This window comes from Telmatherina bonti (assembly GCF_933228915.1).
Source record: "Telmatherina bonti genome assembly, chromosome: 6".
Classification (NCBI taxonomy): domain Eukaryota; kingdom Metazoa; phylum Chordata; class Actinopteri; order Atheriniformes; family Telmatherinidae; genus Telmatherina; species Telmatherina bonti.
The window spans coordinates 19,817,067-19,832,030 of NC_136624.1; the positions used below are offsets into that span (position 1 = coordinate 19,817,067).

General features: G+C 38.2%; 1 protein-coding gene across 1 annotated transcript in view; it reads left to right on the plus strand.

Annotated features, from left to right (window-relative positions):
* Positions 1-9,028, plus strand: part of chd5 (chromodomain helicase DNA binding protein 5) — a gene marked incomplete at both ends in the record, with an annotated part of 36,545 nt that extends 27,517 nt beyond the window's left edge. Inside the window, 11 exons of the mRNA XM_079241641.1 lie at positions 1,072-1,231; positions 1,356-1,435; positions 1,626-1,821; positions 1,928-2,017; positions 2,139-2,282; positions 2,883-2,991; positions 3,207-3,339; positions 3,425-3,620; positions 4,398-4,561; positions 7,761-7,887; positions 8,901-9,028. Coding sequence (XP_079097767.1) covers positions 1,072-1,231; positions 1,356-1,435; positions 1,626-1,821; positions 1,928-2,017; positions 2,139-2,282; positions 2,883-2,991; positions 3,207-3,339; positions 3,425-3,620; positions 4,398-4,561; positions 7,761-7,887; positions 8,901-9,028 — 1,527 coding nt within the window. The remainder of the gene's footprint in view (positions 1-1,071; positions 1,232-1,355; positions 1,436-1,625; positions 1,822-1,927; positions 2,018-2,138; positions 2,283-2,882; positions 2,992-3,206; positions 3,340-3,424; positions 3,621-4,397; positions 4,562-7,760; positions 7,888-8,900) is intronic.
* Between the last annotated feature and the right edge of the window lie 5,936 nt (positions 9,029-14,964).

Sequence of the window (14,964 nt, forward strand, 5' to 3'; positions counted from 1 at the left end):
AGCGAGAAAGAGAGGGAAAAAATGTTCACTGGGGTACAAAGTCTCCCAGCGTTGAAGCTTCAAATGCTGAAAGGTTTTGTGAGATTTGTTTGCCATGCATACACCTGAAAGGTAAGAAGGATGCATGTGAAAAATCAGGCATATTTTAATCAGGTGGTACAATTATACTTCACAAACATCTGTAGCTTCACTAAGTCATCATGAATTAACAATGTGCACAGCATGTTACTGTATCATCATGTGTCTACCTGTACGAGGCTGCAAATATCTGGAAAAATACAGCTTTTCATGCCGGACATTTCTGTTCTATGACAAGACTAATGTTTCCCAATCACGTTGTGTTTCTTGTGTGATATGTAAATGAATTAAGTACTATATTTGCATTAGAACTTAGGTACCTGGTAAGTATTAATACTAATTTCTGGGCAAACTTTGATCAGAATATCTAAGACATCTTTTTGCTGTTTTTTTTTTTCCAACTAGTTAAAACATATTTACAATATCACTAAAGCAAAATTAGTTTAGTTATGTGCACATTTGTTTAGTTGATAGACTTCTTAGTGTATGGGGGTATTTGTTGAATATTGCATTTGCAAATATTTTGTGTTCTATAGGAGGATACAATTGTAAAGAATGATATGTTTTGTACCACATGACATAAATATGGAGCCATTTACAAAGTGAGCTGCCAGTGCTCCAGCTCTACAAGGAGCTGTCAAAATTTTGTAATCTGAGCAACTGTGTGAATGTTAAATAAATTCTGGATATTGATTTTAAACATTTACAATGAATGGAATGTTACAGCTCTGACTGTCCTGAAAACACAATGTGCCATTTGCCTTTTCCATTATAAGCAAAGCAAGCTTTGAAGATGTGTGAAATATGTGCATTTACTTGTTTGCTCATCAGATAGAGACATGGATTCTTAAAGAGCAATCTTTACACCACAAATAGCGTTTTATTTTTCTTCAATGTCTTCGACTTGAACGTACTTGGCCCATCGGAGTACAAGCAAAATTAAAACTATTGATTCCTTTCATTCTAACTGTTAAAGCAATCTCTTTTCTGCAGGTACAAGAGTTTGAGCATGTAAATGGGAAGCTGAGCTCTCCAGATCTTATTCCCATCGGCATGGAGCTGAAGAAACTCACTGAGAGTGTCTCCTCTGATCCCAACACCCCTGTGCCAGCCAGCCCTGTTGCTACCCAGCCCGGCACCCCCATCCCTCCAGGTCAGAACAGTGTCTGCACTGGGCATATTTTATTTTTCTCTTCACATGAAAGTAATGCTTATGTTCAGAAACAAAATAATGAAGAAATAAACAGTGAGCCAAGTTATTGTTTTCTGGGCTCTAGAGAAGACTGAGTCTTTGGTGGGCTCTGCTGAGGACAAGGAGACCACAGAACAAGATGGAAAGAAACTATCAGAGCAGGAAGTAAGTTCCGTTTTTTTCTTGCACTACCCATCACTTTTATCCGGCTCTACTTTATTTTTTTGTCCATCTCCTCATGAGTCATCACATTGTAACATAAGCCTCCAGGCTGCCGATCTAAGACACCTTTTAAGTTGTGCTTCTGCCAACTCTCCTCTTCCTCCTCCTGGTGCCCTGTCTATTTTCCCAGCAGGCTCCCAGTGCAGAGCCAGCATCTGCTCCTGAGAAGGCAGCTGACACTGAAGAGAGCAAAGTCAGCTCAGATGAGAAAACTGGAGATGAGCAGAACAGAACAAAATTCCCCTCCACAAAGGCCGAACTATCTGGTAACCCGAAAGAGTCTCCTTTCAAACAGACCGAGATGCTATCCAGTCATACTTCACCTAAGAGTGAGTGGTGCATGATTCATGTGCTACAAAAGTGTGCATCTGCAAGCTTGTACGCTGCATGTTTAACTTTTATTTCTGTTTGTTTGTTTGTTTTTGTTATCCTCAGTGGACCCAAGCAAAGAAATCGAGAAGTTCTCAGAAAAAGGAGATGCTGGTTGTCCTCCAGAAAAAAACGAAGACAAAGAAAATAAGTCAGGTAATGCAGAGTATGATGTGAATTCTCAAATAAAATAAGTGTGAGTGAAAATGGCAATTCAACTGTGCACCTCTTGGAAAAAACCGTGTTTGAGAAATTCTGCTTTATATGACCATCACAGATGATGTGAAGAGTGAAGACGCGTTAGAGAGTCGATTAAATGGAGACAAAGACTCTTTGGAGGAGATGGACGAGGGCAGGAAGGAAGACAAAAATGGATTCAAAGCCAAGTTCATGTTTAATATTGCTGATGGAGGATTTACAGGTGAGAATAAACCTTAAAGGATCAATCACTGGCCTAAAATGTTCCTTATTCCTTCTGCGAATATAATCTGTTGGAATGGATCAGACCACTGATTAAAGTGTAAAAGTCAATATTTAACCCTTTATCAGGCAAATGACTATTTTTGATCACTTTGTTTTCTTTCATTTTCAGCATAAAACAAATTTTTTTTTAATGTAACAACGGAATGGAGGTCTTGGTACATACCAGAAGGACAATTTTAGTTTAAAATGTCTAATTTCAAGATATGTCATTGAGTGCCCTATAAAGGGTTGACAGACAAATTCATGAATTGAATCCAATTTATCTTCATCTGAACTCTCTCTGCCACTCATATTAAGAACACTTTTCAGACTCAAAGCTATTACGCTGTATATCTTTATTTTGTCTTTAAGCTTCTTAGTTTTATGGGTATAAAATCAAAACTGAGTGCAGTGTGATGTGGTTGTCAGTAGACTGCAAAAACAGAAATTGGCATAATAGTTATATTTCATATTATTTGTCATTTCTACACAATTGAGCATGTAAACATTTGGACTATTTGTTTGTGTTTTTACAACAACTGTCTTGTTTCACTGTCAGAGTTGCACACCCTCTGGCAGACCGAGGAGCGAGCGGCGCTGTCTTCTGGAAAAATGCATGACATCTGGCACCGTCGCCATGACTATTGGCTTCTGGCTGGCATCGTAACGTATCCTTTCCCATGTCAGAGCAAAAAGCTCAGCATTTCGCACAGTGATGTAATTATTTATGACAGGAAGGAGCTGTAGAGGAATAGCTGATATTTACCAAATGTGAGGAGTGATTTACAACTGTGCTTTCCACCAACCTATGCCTTCGTATTTGAATGATATTTATAAGCTTCTCTGCCGCTATTTCTTTCCCTTGATCAGAAAACTATCTCAGACATGGCTATGCTCGCTGGCAAGACATTCAGAATGACCCTCGTTATGCAATTCTGAACGAGCCCTTCAAAACTGAGATGCATAAGGGCAACTACCTAGAGATGAAGAACAAGTTCCTGGCTCGTCGCTTTAAGGCAGTTTGGAGTTTTTGTTTTCTAAATAGTACAACAGCTGAACCTGACCGTGGTGCTTGTGTTTAACTTGATTTTCCCTCTGTAGTTGCTGGAGCAGGCTCTGGTGATTGAGGAGCAGCTTCGGCGGGCAGCTTACCTCAACATGACCCAGGATCCCAGTCACCCGGCCATGGCTCTCAACACCCGCTTTGCTGAGGTGGAATGTTTAGCCGAATCTCATCAACACCTGTCCAAAGAGTCTCTGGCTGGGAACAAGCCTGCCAATGCCGTGCTGCACAAAGGTCTGTGATCCAGCTCCAAGACTAATAACAACTCAGAAGTTCCTCACTCAATGGCCAAAATTGATATACTGGTGTAAGGGGAAAATAATCCACCAAAACTGACATTTTGTGAGAAAAAAAAGGGACTTTTTTTCGTTTGCTGTGTGAATGCATTAGTAAGGGACCATTTTGAGTTGTTTCTCTTGAAGATGACCCAATTTTTCAGGATATTTCACAGTGACTAGAATTAGAAAACATATTGTATCACATTTTTGCATTTAAAAAAAAAAAAATCTTGTTTATGCATGATCCAGACAGAGAAAGAGGGTGGAGAGGAAGTGCACACAGATGTTTCCATATCACTGTTCTGTGAAGAGCCTCCAACAGGCACTGAATAAAGATCCTGTTTCACATGGTGGCCTCGTTTTTATGAGAATTTGTGTCACTAGCTTGCAGTAATTTGTAAGATGAAAGATTGGGAAGAGTTGGAGACTGAATGAAACTACGGTATTAATCATGTCTGTAACCCTCTTGGATTTTTTAGTTCTTTTCAATTTTGTTCATTCAAATCTTACTTAATACTTTATTACTTATTACTACATATTTTATTTAAAGAGTCAGGGATTGAAGCATTTCTGAGTTGAATTTTTCAAAAGTTTTCATGCATTTTGCTTGCATGCTGCTTCACTATTTTCTGCTCTGTCTCAACACCAGATGTTCAGGACTCAACAGTTTTTACATAAGTGATACACAGTTATTATTCTGATTGACTTAGTGTGTGTTCTTGTGCTCCTACAGTGCTGAACCAGCTGGAGGAGCTTCTGAGTGACATGAAAGCAGATGTGACACGACTACCCAACATGCTGTCCAGGATCCCGCCAGTGTCAGCCCGCCTGCAGATGTCTGAGAGGAGCATCCTGAGCCGCCTCACCAGCCGAGGCAGCGAACCTCCACCACAGCAGGTGAATTTAGATGTGGCATTAGGAAGGCTGGATGGCTTCAAACAAACCTCTTGACAAATAGCTCATATGTGCTGCAAAGCAGCAAGTTTTAGGACTTGTGGCAGACTTATGGAAATATTTACTGCTAGTTCCTGTTCAATACTGAAATTTTCCAACCAAACCAAACTTTTTAGGGATTATATATATACCTCATGATGTATACATTTATTTCTTCTGTTTGTTCACATCGCCTGATAACAACCTCAGGCGGGTTTGATAATTAAGCTACATTCACACTGCAGGGCTTAATGCTCAGTTCCAATTTACTGAATAAATCCAAGATTTGTGACCTATCTGTGGATTGCTGTGTGAACAGCTCACGCTCCTGAAGTGACCCGCATTCTTAATGGAACATTAATGAAGTCACGCAGAGAACAGTGTTCACGAAAACAAACGTGGAGGTAACTGGTATCGTCATTTGCGGGTTTCTTTTAAAACATTGTGTTGCAGCAGTTGGCAAATTTGTGAGCAGGTTATAGTATAAAAGGTGACGAGGAGAAAGAAAATTTAATTTAGCTATGGTGTCCCTACTCGGAGCAAATGCTGCAACATCAGTACAGAGGAGTGTTTGGATGTGGGGTCGAAGCCAGGAGTTGTAGGATCGGGATGCGAGTGGTTTCACAGAGCTGGAGTTCTTCCAAAACTTTAGAATGTCAAGAAATACCTTTTACACATCTGTCAACACATCGCCTCAAGATTTGACATCAAAGTCACATTGAATGTGACCTGGCTGCTCAGACCACACAGTTGCAGACCCATAAACTCCAATATGTATCCTATTCAGTACCACATTTGAAAGTGGCCTTGATCTGTTTCAGAATTGGTCAGATTCAGTGTGACTTGTGCTGTTCACTAAAATAAATTAGATATCTGGTGAAAAAAATGGATTAAGGTCAGACTTAACTGCAGTGTGAAAATAGGCGTAGCTTCCAAGGGGAGCTCAACCCATTGCTACCAGGTGTCCCATGGTTGGGACATGACTAATAAATATGTATTACACTTAGTTGTCCTCCTAAGTTCCTACACACGCAATTTACACAATAATCTTTGCTTTCAAAGCAAAGATTATTGTGATATAAATGCTGTATACCATTCCAGGCTATAGTCATGATTGTACATTAAATGAACATTTATTTGCAGTCACAAATGGTACTTATTTATAAATTCATACTTGTACTCCAACAGCAGATGATACAACAAAAATGGTCTTCTTACATCAGCAAGGGTCCTGTTGAAGGATATTAAGGTATCCACATTAATTAACAAGTCATAGTTTCCATGCAGTATGGAGAAAAAGATCGAACTTTCTGCGAATAAAAAGCATTGGATAGTGTAATACCTTGTGAGAAAAATAGACAGAATTGGACACTTTACAAAAGCTTAAAGGTGCAGTGTGTCACCAAATCAAAGGTCAAATTAAAAAAAAAGTAAGATATGATTATAAACTATGTTTTTACTGGTATTTAATCCTTTAACTAGCAGTGATTAGTTGGCAGCATTGCAATAAAGGCAAATTCACTGTGGAATTTTGACATTCCTCAGTGTTTTATTCACTGAGAAAAGTTGTGCTACACTGCATGGTTCCAATAGATGGAGTTGTTGGTGGTTGTTGGTTGCCACCATGACCCAACAAGACTACACCATCAGCTAGAATAGTGTGCATTCAGATGATAGGCCCCCAGAGTGCCTGAAGGGTGACCTCTGCAAAATACGTGCATTCTCTACCTGACCATTTCTTGAAATGGCATAAAAAGAAGAACTGTGCCTTCTGCAGTAAAATTATATTCATGCAGGACAATGCTTCATTCCTTGCTACAAAATATATCATATCTTTGGTTGCAATGGGTATAAAAAGGAGGGAAGTTATGGCGTGGCCACAATCATCCTGTCAACCCTCAGGAGAATCTGTGGCACATCCTTCAAAAGAAAATCTATTTGGGTGTGCAGAGGGGTGGGGCAGTGTACCTCCAAACAGAAAATTTGGCTGGGAAGGTCATTATTCTCAGATGAGATGCAGGCAGAAACTGCCGAGGAATTTCAATGGATGAGAGCATTTCTTAAGGTGACATCAAAGAAATGTTCCACAACATGGAACCTTGTAATTATTTTTTCATGAAATGATCTTCTATGTAATGCAAAAATATGACAGGTGTACATTTATAGCTCTTTACATCCTTTTCAATCTGTTATCCAGAATAATTTGGTACTATTGATTTTGAGTGATTGGCATAAAAATGCTGTTTTCATCACTGGTATGTTTGTTCAGTCCAAATCATAATATAATATAATATAATATAATATAATATAATATAATATAATATAATATAATATAATATAATATAATATAATATAATATAATATAATATAATTTTGGATAATAAAAAAATCTTATTTAGTCATTTGCATGGGTTATTGTGGAGAATTGAACAAAAGCAGCATGTGCAATAGTTTGGAACACTGTAGAGATCACCCTGTGTAACAGCGTTTAAAATATTAGTCATCTGTAAAAAGAAAAAGGACTTGTTGTTTTTTGACCTGTACAGTGGGGTCTAAATTCCTCATAATGCCGAGCACAACAGGCTTGATAAAATAATCAATATTTGGAGACAAATTTTAGAGATAAAAAGATCTGGTCCAAAACCATAGAAGTTCTTGGTAATCAGGACTTAACAGCTGTCTTATTCTGCTAGAAATCTGTGGAGAATCAAACTTGATATTCCCAAAGGTAGAGTTTCCTCAGGTGAAATAAAACAAACAAAAGAAATTAACTCTACAAACATAAAAACTCCATTTTCCAGAATTTGGTAAACATGTTTTATCTTGTATATTAAAAATCATCTCAGTCAAGCTGTCCAAATGGCCATCCTCTCTCCCAGTGCTTTTTTGGTTGTTTTTTACAGCTCTGGCTATAACCAGTAGATCAGTCATTTGTTTTCCACCATCATCATTTTCTCCACTTATACTGTGAAAGACAACTTCATTGAAAAATCAACTGAAATCAGTTGCATTTTGTTTAAAGGCATACATTCAGACTGCTTACTTTGCTACTTTTGATAAAATGAAAGACAGAGGATTGCCATTGCATTTTTCTCCATATAAATCAGTTATGCAACCTTGTGACGTGCAGAAGGATAATTCATCTCTCTTGCTTATTTTACAGCCTTTTAGCCAGGGTGGGTTTAGCTGCTCCCAGATGTACAGCAGCAGTTTTGGAGGGGGATTCAGAGGACCAGGAGGACAACCCATGGTCAACTACAGTCACATGCCCCTAGGACCTTACGTCAGCGGTAACTATTGAGACTTGCAATAAATCATGGTGCCGTATATCTAGTTGGAAGGTTGAAGAGTAATGTACATAGAAAAAAATGTTTGGATAAACAGGGAAATGTGTTTAACATTTATTTATGAAGATTGGAAAATTTCATGAATGCAAAACAATACTGTCAACCTTACTACTCAGTAGCAATTTTATTTTCACATCAATTTGATGTATATATTGAAAATAATCATACAGCATATATACCATTAGAATCGTTCGGAGACGTGTAATGCAGCAGAATCTAGCATGCTGTCTGAAGGCAGTTCAGTCGGATAAATCATGTGACTGTTTATAAAAGAATATGATTGAAGTTAGGCATCATACTGTCATTCATCATGCACATATTTTCTCAGTTTGATATTTGTAATGAGCAACCAGTCCCTGCTCCCCTTGGAGCCTGCAGGTGGATGCAGGGGTGGTAGAGGGGCAGAAAAGCGAGCTGCAAATATTCTTTGAGCAGCAGTCGCGATAATGCCATAAAAGCAGGCAGCTTACCGTGTTTGAGGTGGCAGCAAGAATTAGACAGAGAGCAAAACAGGAAGTGTGCAGCTTAAGTAGGCCACACAGACTGGGTGGGTATGTTTGATATGTGGCATGTGGAGTGTGAGGCTCTTAAGTTGGCTGCCAGAACTAGCTCAGAGGAGTTACTTCATTCCACTGAGGCCACTTAAAGCAACTTCACGATTAAAACAACCATACAGATCTTAAACAATTCATCAGGAGTGAACTTATAACCCATATCTTATGCTGTTAACACACTGTTTGCAAACCTCCATCAAGATGTGCAGCTGCGCTTTGGGGCCATTTTTCCTCAGCTGCATGCATTTTGAATGTGCTCACCTTTAGATTTAAGGTTTTTTTTTAGATGCATTTTTAAAACACACAACAACTCAAAATATTTCTCACTGTAGCATGCTTGAACTACACACATCTACATTCTCACAGTTCAAAAATGTACAATCTTATCTCTACCCCCTTTAGTTTCCTCTAATGGCCCCCCACCTCCCACAAGCCATCTGGACAAGAAATCACTGGACTCCTTGAGAGATGTGGCCACGCCTGACCTCAAGTCGGGCAAACCCAGTGATGTCATCTGTATTGAAGACTAGACCGGCTCTGTATCAATGACCTGAGGTCAGAAACTCCCAGGGATGGAATCTGTGTGGATGACTGCTGCCCTTCTTTTACGCTTCATCCTCTTCTTTCTCCTCCTTCCTTTCTCATAATCTACTAAGTCAAGCTCTCTGCTTGGAAGAGACAATGAACTGTTTTGATTCATGCAGATGTATCTATCTTAACAATTGCACTTTTATCTTTCAAGGATCCTATAGAAGTATTTCAGTGTTTTGTTTATCTGTGATGAAAAGCTGCAGATCAGGAGGAAAATGGAACAACTTCCCTGGAAGAGGACTTTCTGAACCCTGCACTACATTAGGAAACTCAAACAAGTTGATTTTCTGATGATCTTGACTGGGGCTCATTTTAATCATGGAATGTGAATTTTGTTGGTGCAAGTTGAAACTTTTACCATCCTGTGCGCGCCCTCTTGCTTTTATCCATTTGCCAACGCACTGTACACTGTGACTGTGCCGTCCTGGCGCTTGTTCCCTGAGAAGAGAAGAGAAGAGAAGAGAAGAGAAGAGAAGAGAAGAGAAGAGAAGAGAAGAAAACTGAGAAATCTGGGACATCTTCAGTCATAGTTTAACATGTTTATGAAGACATTACATCTTTACAGTCACTTACATATTCTTAGCCTCATAACATAATCGCCAAATGATGCATTTGAAACTGAAACTATGAAATTGATTGGCAGTGTAGAATTAGATGGATGTGACACTTTGGCCAAAGTATGACATGCTATGAGGCTAACAATATGTGTCTTTATCATGCTTGTTGTAACTAGTGGAATAGATATGGATTTTAAAGCATCAAAAACTTACAAATGCAGTAGCAGGACAATGCCTGAATCCTTTACAGACTGCCACCTGGTGGTAACTTATAGAAAGTAGTTCCAGGTAAAGCTGCAGAGACACCTGACTGCAGCAGCTGTGAAGGCTGGCCTCTTGTGCTGAATATACTCATAGACAGCTGTTTATTTTTACCTCACTTAGGTCTAATAGCAGTGAAAGTATGTACACCAATATGAATGAGGTTAGAGGCTTCGTTTGGTGTACATGAAAATCAAGCAAGAAGGCTTTCAAATGCATTTTAGAGAAGACTCAGTTTTTTTGTGTATGGTACAACATTTGTGATTCTTTCTTTACTAGAATGTTAGTATTAGCTGTGAAGCTTAATCCTGGAGCCATGACCAGTCGGACTTTACCATAAACGGGAGCGCATCTGGTCCACAGACAGGGCTTTAGTTTTCAGGCTAACTCAAAGCCCTGGATGGAGGGTTGCATTTTTTCCCTCTTATATCCCAGGAACTTTCCAGGTTCCATTTTAATTGTTAAGACTCTTTAGGAGAGTATGTGCTTATAATATGGTTCAGTTAAGTATATTAACCAAGCTTTTGTTTTCCTATTTATGTTGTGGTAAAAAGAGATATATTTGGTCACATGGTGCTGTTATAGATTCAGAATGATTTTTTTCCTTGATGCAGTGTATTTCCTCCACAGAGGCAAAACCACAGTTGAAACCTTCATCTAAAGGAATGTTCTGTATATGTCAACTTTGTCGGACCAATATTGCACAGCATTAATTTGTAGATTACATGTTCACCCACAGCTCTCTCAGTCAGTCTTTGTTTCTTTTAAAATCTGTTGAAAGCATGTTAGTATTACAGCTTCCACTATTTCTATGCGCTAAACTTACTTTGTTAAGGGTAACAATGTTTGTTTTTGTTTATTTTTACAGTAACTTACCCTAAAATGTTGAGTTTGTGTGTGATGTAAAAAAAAAAAAGACAACAAACAAAGAAACAGAATGCAACAAAATTTATTTAAAATAAAAATAACTTATGTTAAGTTTGGGTTTGATGTCAGCAGTACATTTTAAAGATGGGAAAATTTCAATTGAATTGCGTCACAGATTCTTTAATAAACACCTTATAATCATTATGACAACAAAGATAATTTTTCTACAGAATCAAAGAAAGTCAGGTGATTTTGTTTTGCTATTTTTTTCTTTGTTTTTTTTTTTGTGTGACCAATCACCATTCTTGCCTAATATAGAATTTAGTTTTGACCTCTGATCTTCTCTCTTATCTCTTTTATAGTTTTGTTTATTTATTTGTTCGCTTTGTTATTATGTGTTATGTTATTATGCTCTGTGAGATTTGTCATCATCTTGTTGAAATAAGCAAGATCTTTACTGAAGAAGACATCATCTGGATGTCAGCACATGTTGCTCCGAAACCTGTAGAAGTCAATTAGTGTTAACAGTGCCTTTTGCAGATATGCAAATAAAAACAACCCCATACGGCAAGATATGCAGACTTTTAAACTGCACACTGCCAACGAGCCGGGTGGTTCTTCTAATGTTTAGCCTGAGGGATGCATAATCAACACTTTTACTAAAATGACCTTAGGCCCAGCAAATCTCCCTGAATTTTTCCTTTAGATGGTTGAATTTGTACTTTAGCGGTTGCTGGGATTTACTGCTTTCACTGTATTGACAGTTTTCCATATTTTTTCCCACCAACTTACACCAGTCAAGTTTGTTAATGCTGTGCCATTTTAGCTCCAAAATGTTATTGCTATTTATTGTTGTTTTATTTATTTAATTATTTGTTTATTTATTTATTTTTGTCTAGTTGACTACAGAAATTTTTAAGAATTTCTGAATCATTTTGTGTGCTATTTTTTCCTTTTTTTTTTTTTTTTTTTTTTTGCATGTTTGGAACATTGTTTTATGGGTTTTTTTGTATTAGGAATCTTAAATTGTTGATCCATTTCTCCAGCTTTATCTGAAAAGCTGTTAAGTTGTTATTTAACATATTTATGCTATGTGCTTTTATGAAGCAACATAAACTTTTTCAAACTTTTTTGAATTTCCAAACATTTTGAAATGTGTTGCTGGCATCAAACAAAGGAGAGAAACACGGTATGGATTATTTAAAGTTCAGTACAGGACATTAATTCAATTGAATTAATTTAATTCAATTTTATACACTTCCCAGCTTTTCTGAAACTAGGTCTGTGAATTCAGTCATGGGTGTTTTGATCTCTATAAAGGTGATGCTGGAATATTTGAACTCAAACTGCAGGTCTGTACTGGCACATTGTCTTTTTCCCCTTTTTTTCTGTCTTTTTCCCCTTTTTTTTCTAAACATCAGTTAAATTGTCCGTTTTCATCACCCTTTTCCTGCCAAAAAGCAGTTATTTTCATTTTTACGAGGTGAGAATTGTACTTAACTTTCCTAAAGTAAGGAAGCTGTGTTGCAAAAAAAAAGTGTATTTTGACACCTTTTGTCTCATATTCATTGGACGGCCCTCAGGGTCTCATTTATTATTCACAAAGATTGTGTTGGTTTGACCTCCTTACCCACAATCTCTTAATTAGTTTTAACATATAAAACCCAAATTCAGTTTGAAAACACCAGTCAATGGACAACACCATGATATAAACCTTGAAGTGCATCATACCACTTTTTGTGCTCCTCTTTGTCAGTAATGTTTATTAGTGCTTTAAGTTGTTTGCTGTGTTTCTGTTGATGCCATGAAATACTTGACCATAACATGTATTAGGTTGCTTGACAGACTGGACCTCAGAAACATGTAAATACTTGAAGGATTTTTCAGAGATAAGTTTGTGTCATATACTTTTTTGTATTAAGCTTAAAAAAGATGAATGTCCTCTGAATGGTGTTACCATATAACTGCAATGTGCACAATGTGTGCTCATCAATCAGAGTCATGTCTTTTCCCCTTGGAGTGATAACATCTCAAACAGCATACTCCAATAAAATGCAATCAAACTGAAGTCAGTATGAATGTAATGTCTGTTGAAAAGGCTTCAGTCTAATATTATAAATATGTTAACAATGTATGTACTTGCTTATTAACATGGCTTCAAAAGCTACTAAAAGACCCTGATTAAAGGCACCTTTGTTGCAGTGAATGCACAGTGTGTGAAGCGTTTGACGGTTCACGTACCGGAGGTTGAAGTGTATCTAGCATTTACAAACAATGAGCTCCAAGCAGTGTTATGGTTCAGATATCTGTGTTGTATGGCAATTGAATGAAAAAGTGAATTGTCATCTTTTTATTTGTATTCTGTGTATTTGTTCAACGTGTTTTAATAAATCTTCTGGACAACAGTGACAACGTGCGGCTGTTTCTTGCCTTGTAGTCATTTGGCCGAACAAATCAAGAAGCTCACGTGAAAATTACTGAGCTGAGTGAAAGACGACTGCTGCTTAAAGCAAACTGACACATTTTCACACCTTGTGTCTATTGGGCAATGTCAGTTGTTTGCATGATCCAAAATGCTGCAAATGAAATTAACAGCAAGAACGGAAGAGCATACACAGTAAGAGAAAAAGACCAGACATAATCCATTTACAATAACAACTGAGATAGGATCACATATTTTGCTACTTATTTCCACTGAAATAAGTAGCAACAGTAATATTTAAACAACACTGAAACAAGTATAACAAGTTTGAGATATATATATATATATATATATATATATATATATATATATATATATATATATATATATATATATATATATATATATATATATATTAGGGGTTGGAAAATCGAATCGGAAATTGTGATTTTTTTGCTTCACAATTTTAAAATCAATTTTTTATTAAAAAATCGATTTTCTTTTTAAAGCCCACCACAGCTTTATAGCTGTTTAATATATTACAATTTTCTAAATTCAAGTTGAATAAATAACATTTTAATATATTTAATCCGCATTAAAATAAATAGATAACCTGCCATGGGCAACAAACTCACAGTTAACTCATGTTCTGTGTGTAAGCAGCCACTTTTATCCCACACAGGAAGTTCTGTGATGCACCATGGCCCCTAATTCCTTTTGTCCAGCCCACTTGTCCAGAACATCTCTCCTGATTGGTTTAAACTCCTGTCTCCAGGCTCATTGGCCACAAGCTTAACTTCCTCACTCTCCTATTGGTCCGTTGAGGCTGAAAACCCTTACTCTGCTTTGTGCCGCGGTGTGGACAGCAGCAGGGGTAGAGAGTGGGAGGAGGGAGAAAACTAAAGAAAGGACAGATTGAGAATGGATGGGCTAAGGGGTTGGGGGTGGGGGTGCATGTAAAAACATAGAGGGACAGAGATATAGAGGGAGATAGAGGGAGGAACAGGAGCAAAAAAGCGAGAGAGGTTGAGAGAGAAAGGGGAGGGAGCAAAGAGGGTTACCTCATTTAGAACTGCTGGTGCACACGGTGCACGGGAGAAGTTGTGGGAAAGTAAACAGGACAGGAGATTTCCATCTGTGTTCAGCCACTGGCAGCCCTCAAGGGGACCTATAAAGATGAGTGTGCTGGACCCGACAGTGTCTTAAAACCTAAGAGAGACTATGGGATGTTACCAGGATTAAAGGGTCACCAGGGAGTGTCTGAAGCTTCTTGGAGGACATACTATTAAGGACAAGAAGGTGAGATGTGTATATATTTATTGCCCTCAAAACACCATTTCTTTTCTTTATTCTGTCCTTCCCCTTTCACATCCTCCTCCCTCAGCATGTTTAGCATGTTGCAAAGACAGCAGCTTTGTCCAAGAGGGGCCATTGATGGAGTGCAGTTGGTGGGGGTGGGGGGGGGGGGGCTGGTCTGTGCCTCTGTCTTGTTAGTCTGACAGCTATAAGGGCTGCTGAGAGGACAAGAAAGTGTGGAGGAGGAAAGCAGAGGATGGGAATGGCAGATAAACATGTGGTCCTTTGGTAGAGTACACACCATCATGGACAATTAAACCGGAGCCTTCCTTTGAGTGCTTGTAGGGATACAGAGGCCTTGTTGTGACAGCAGCAGTTCCTGATCCAGACACCAGGAAGGATGAGTGAGGGATTGCTGGCTCATGCCAGGTCTGCACCTCTGGCTGGCTGTTTTTCCAGCAGAAACAGCACG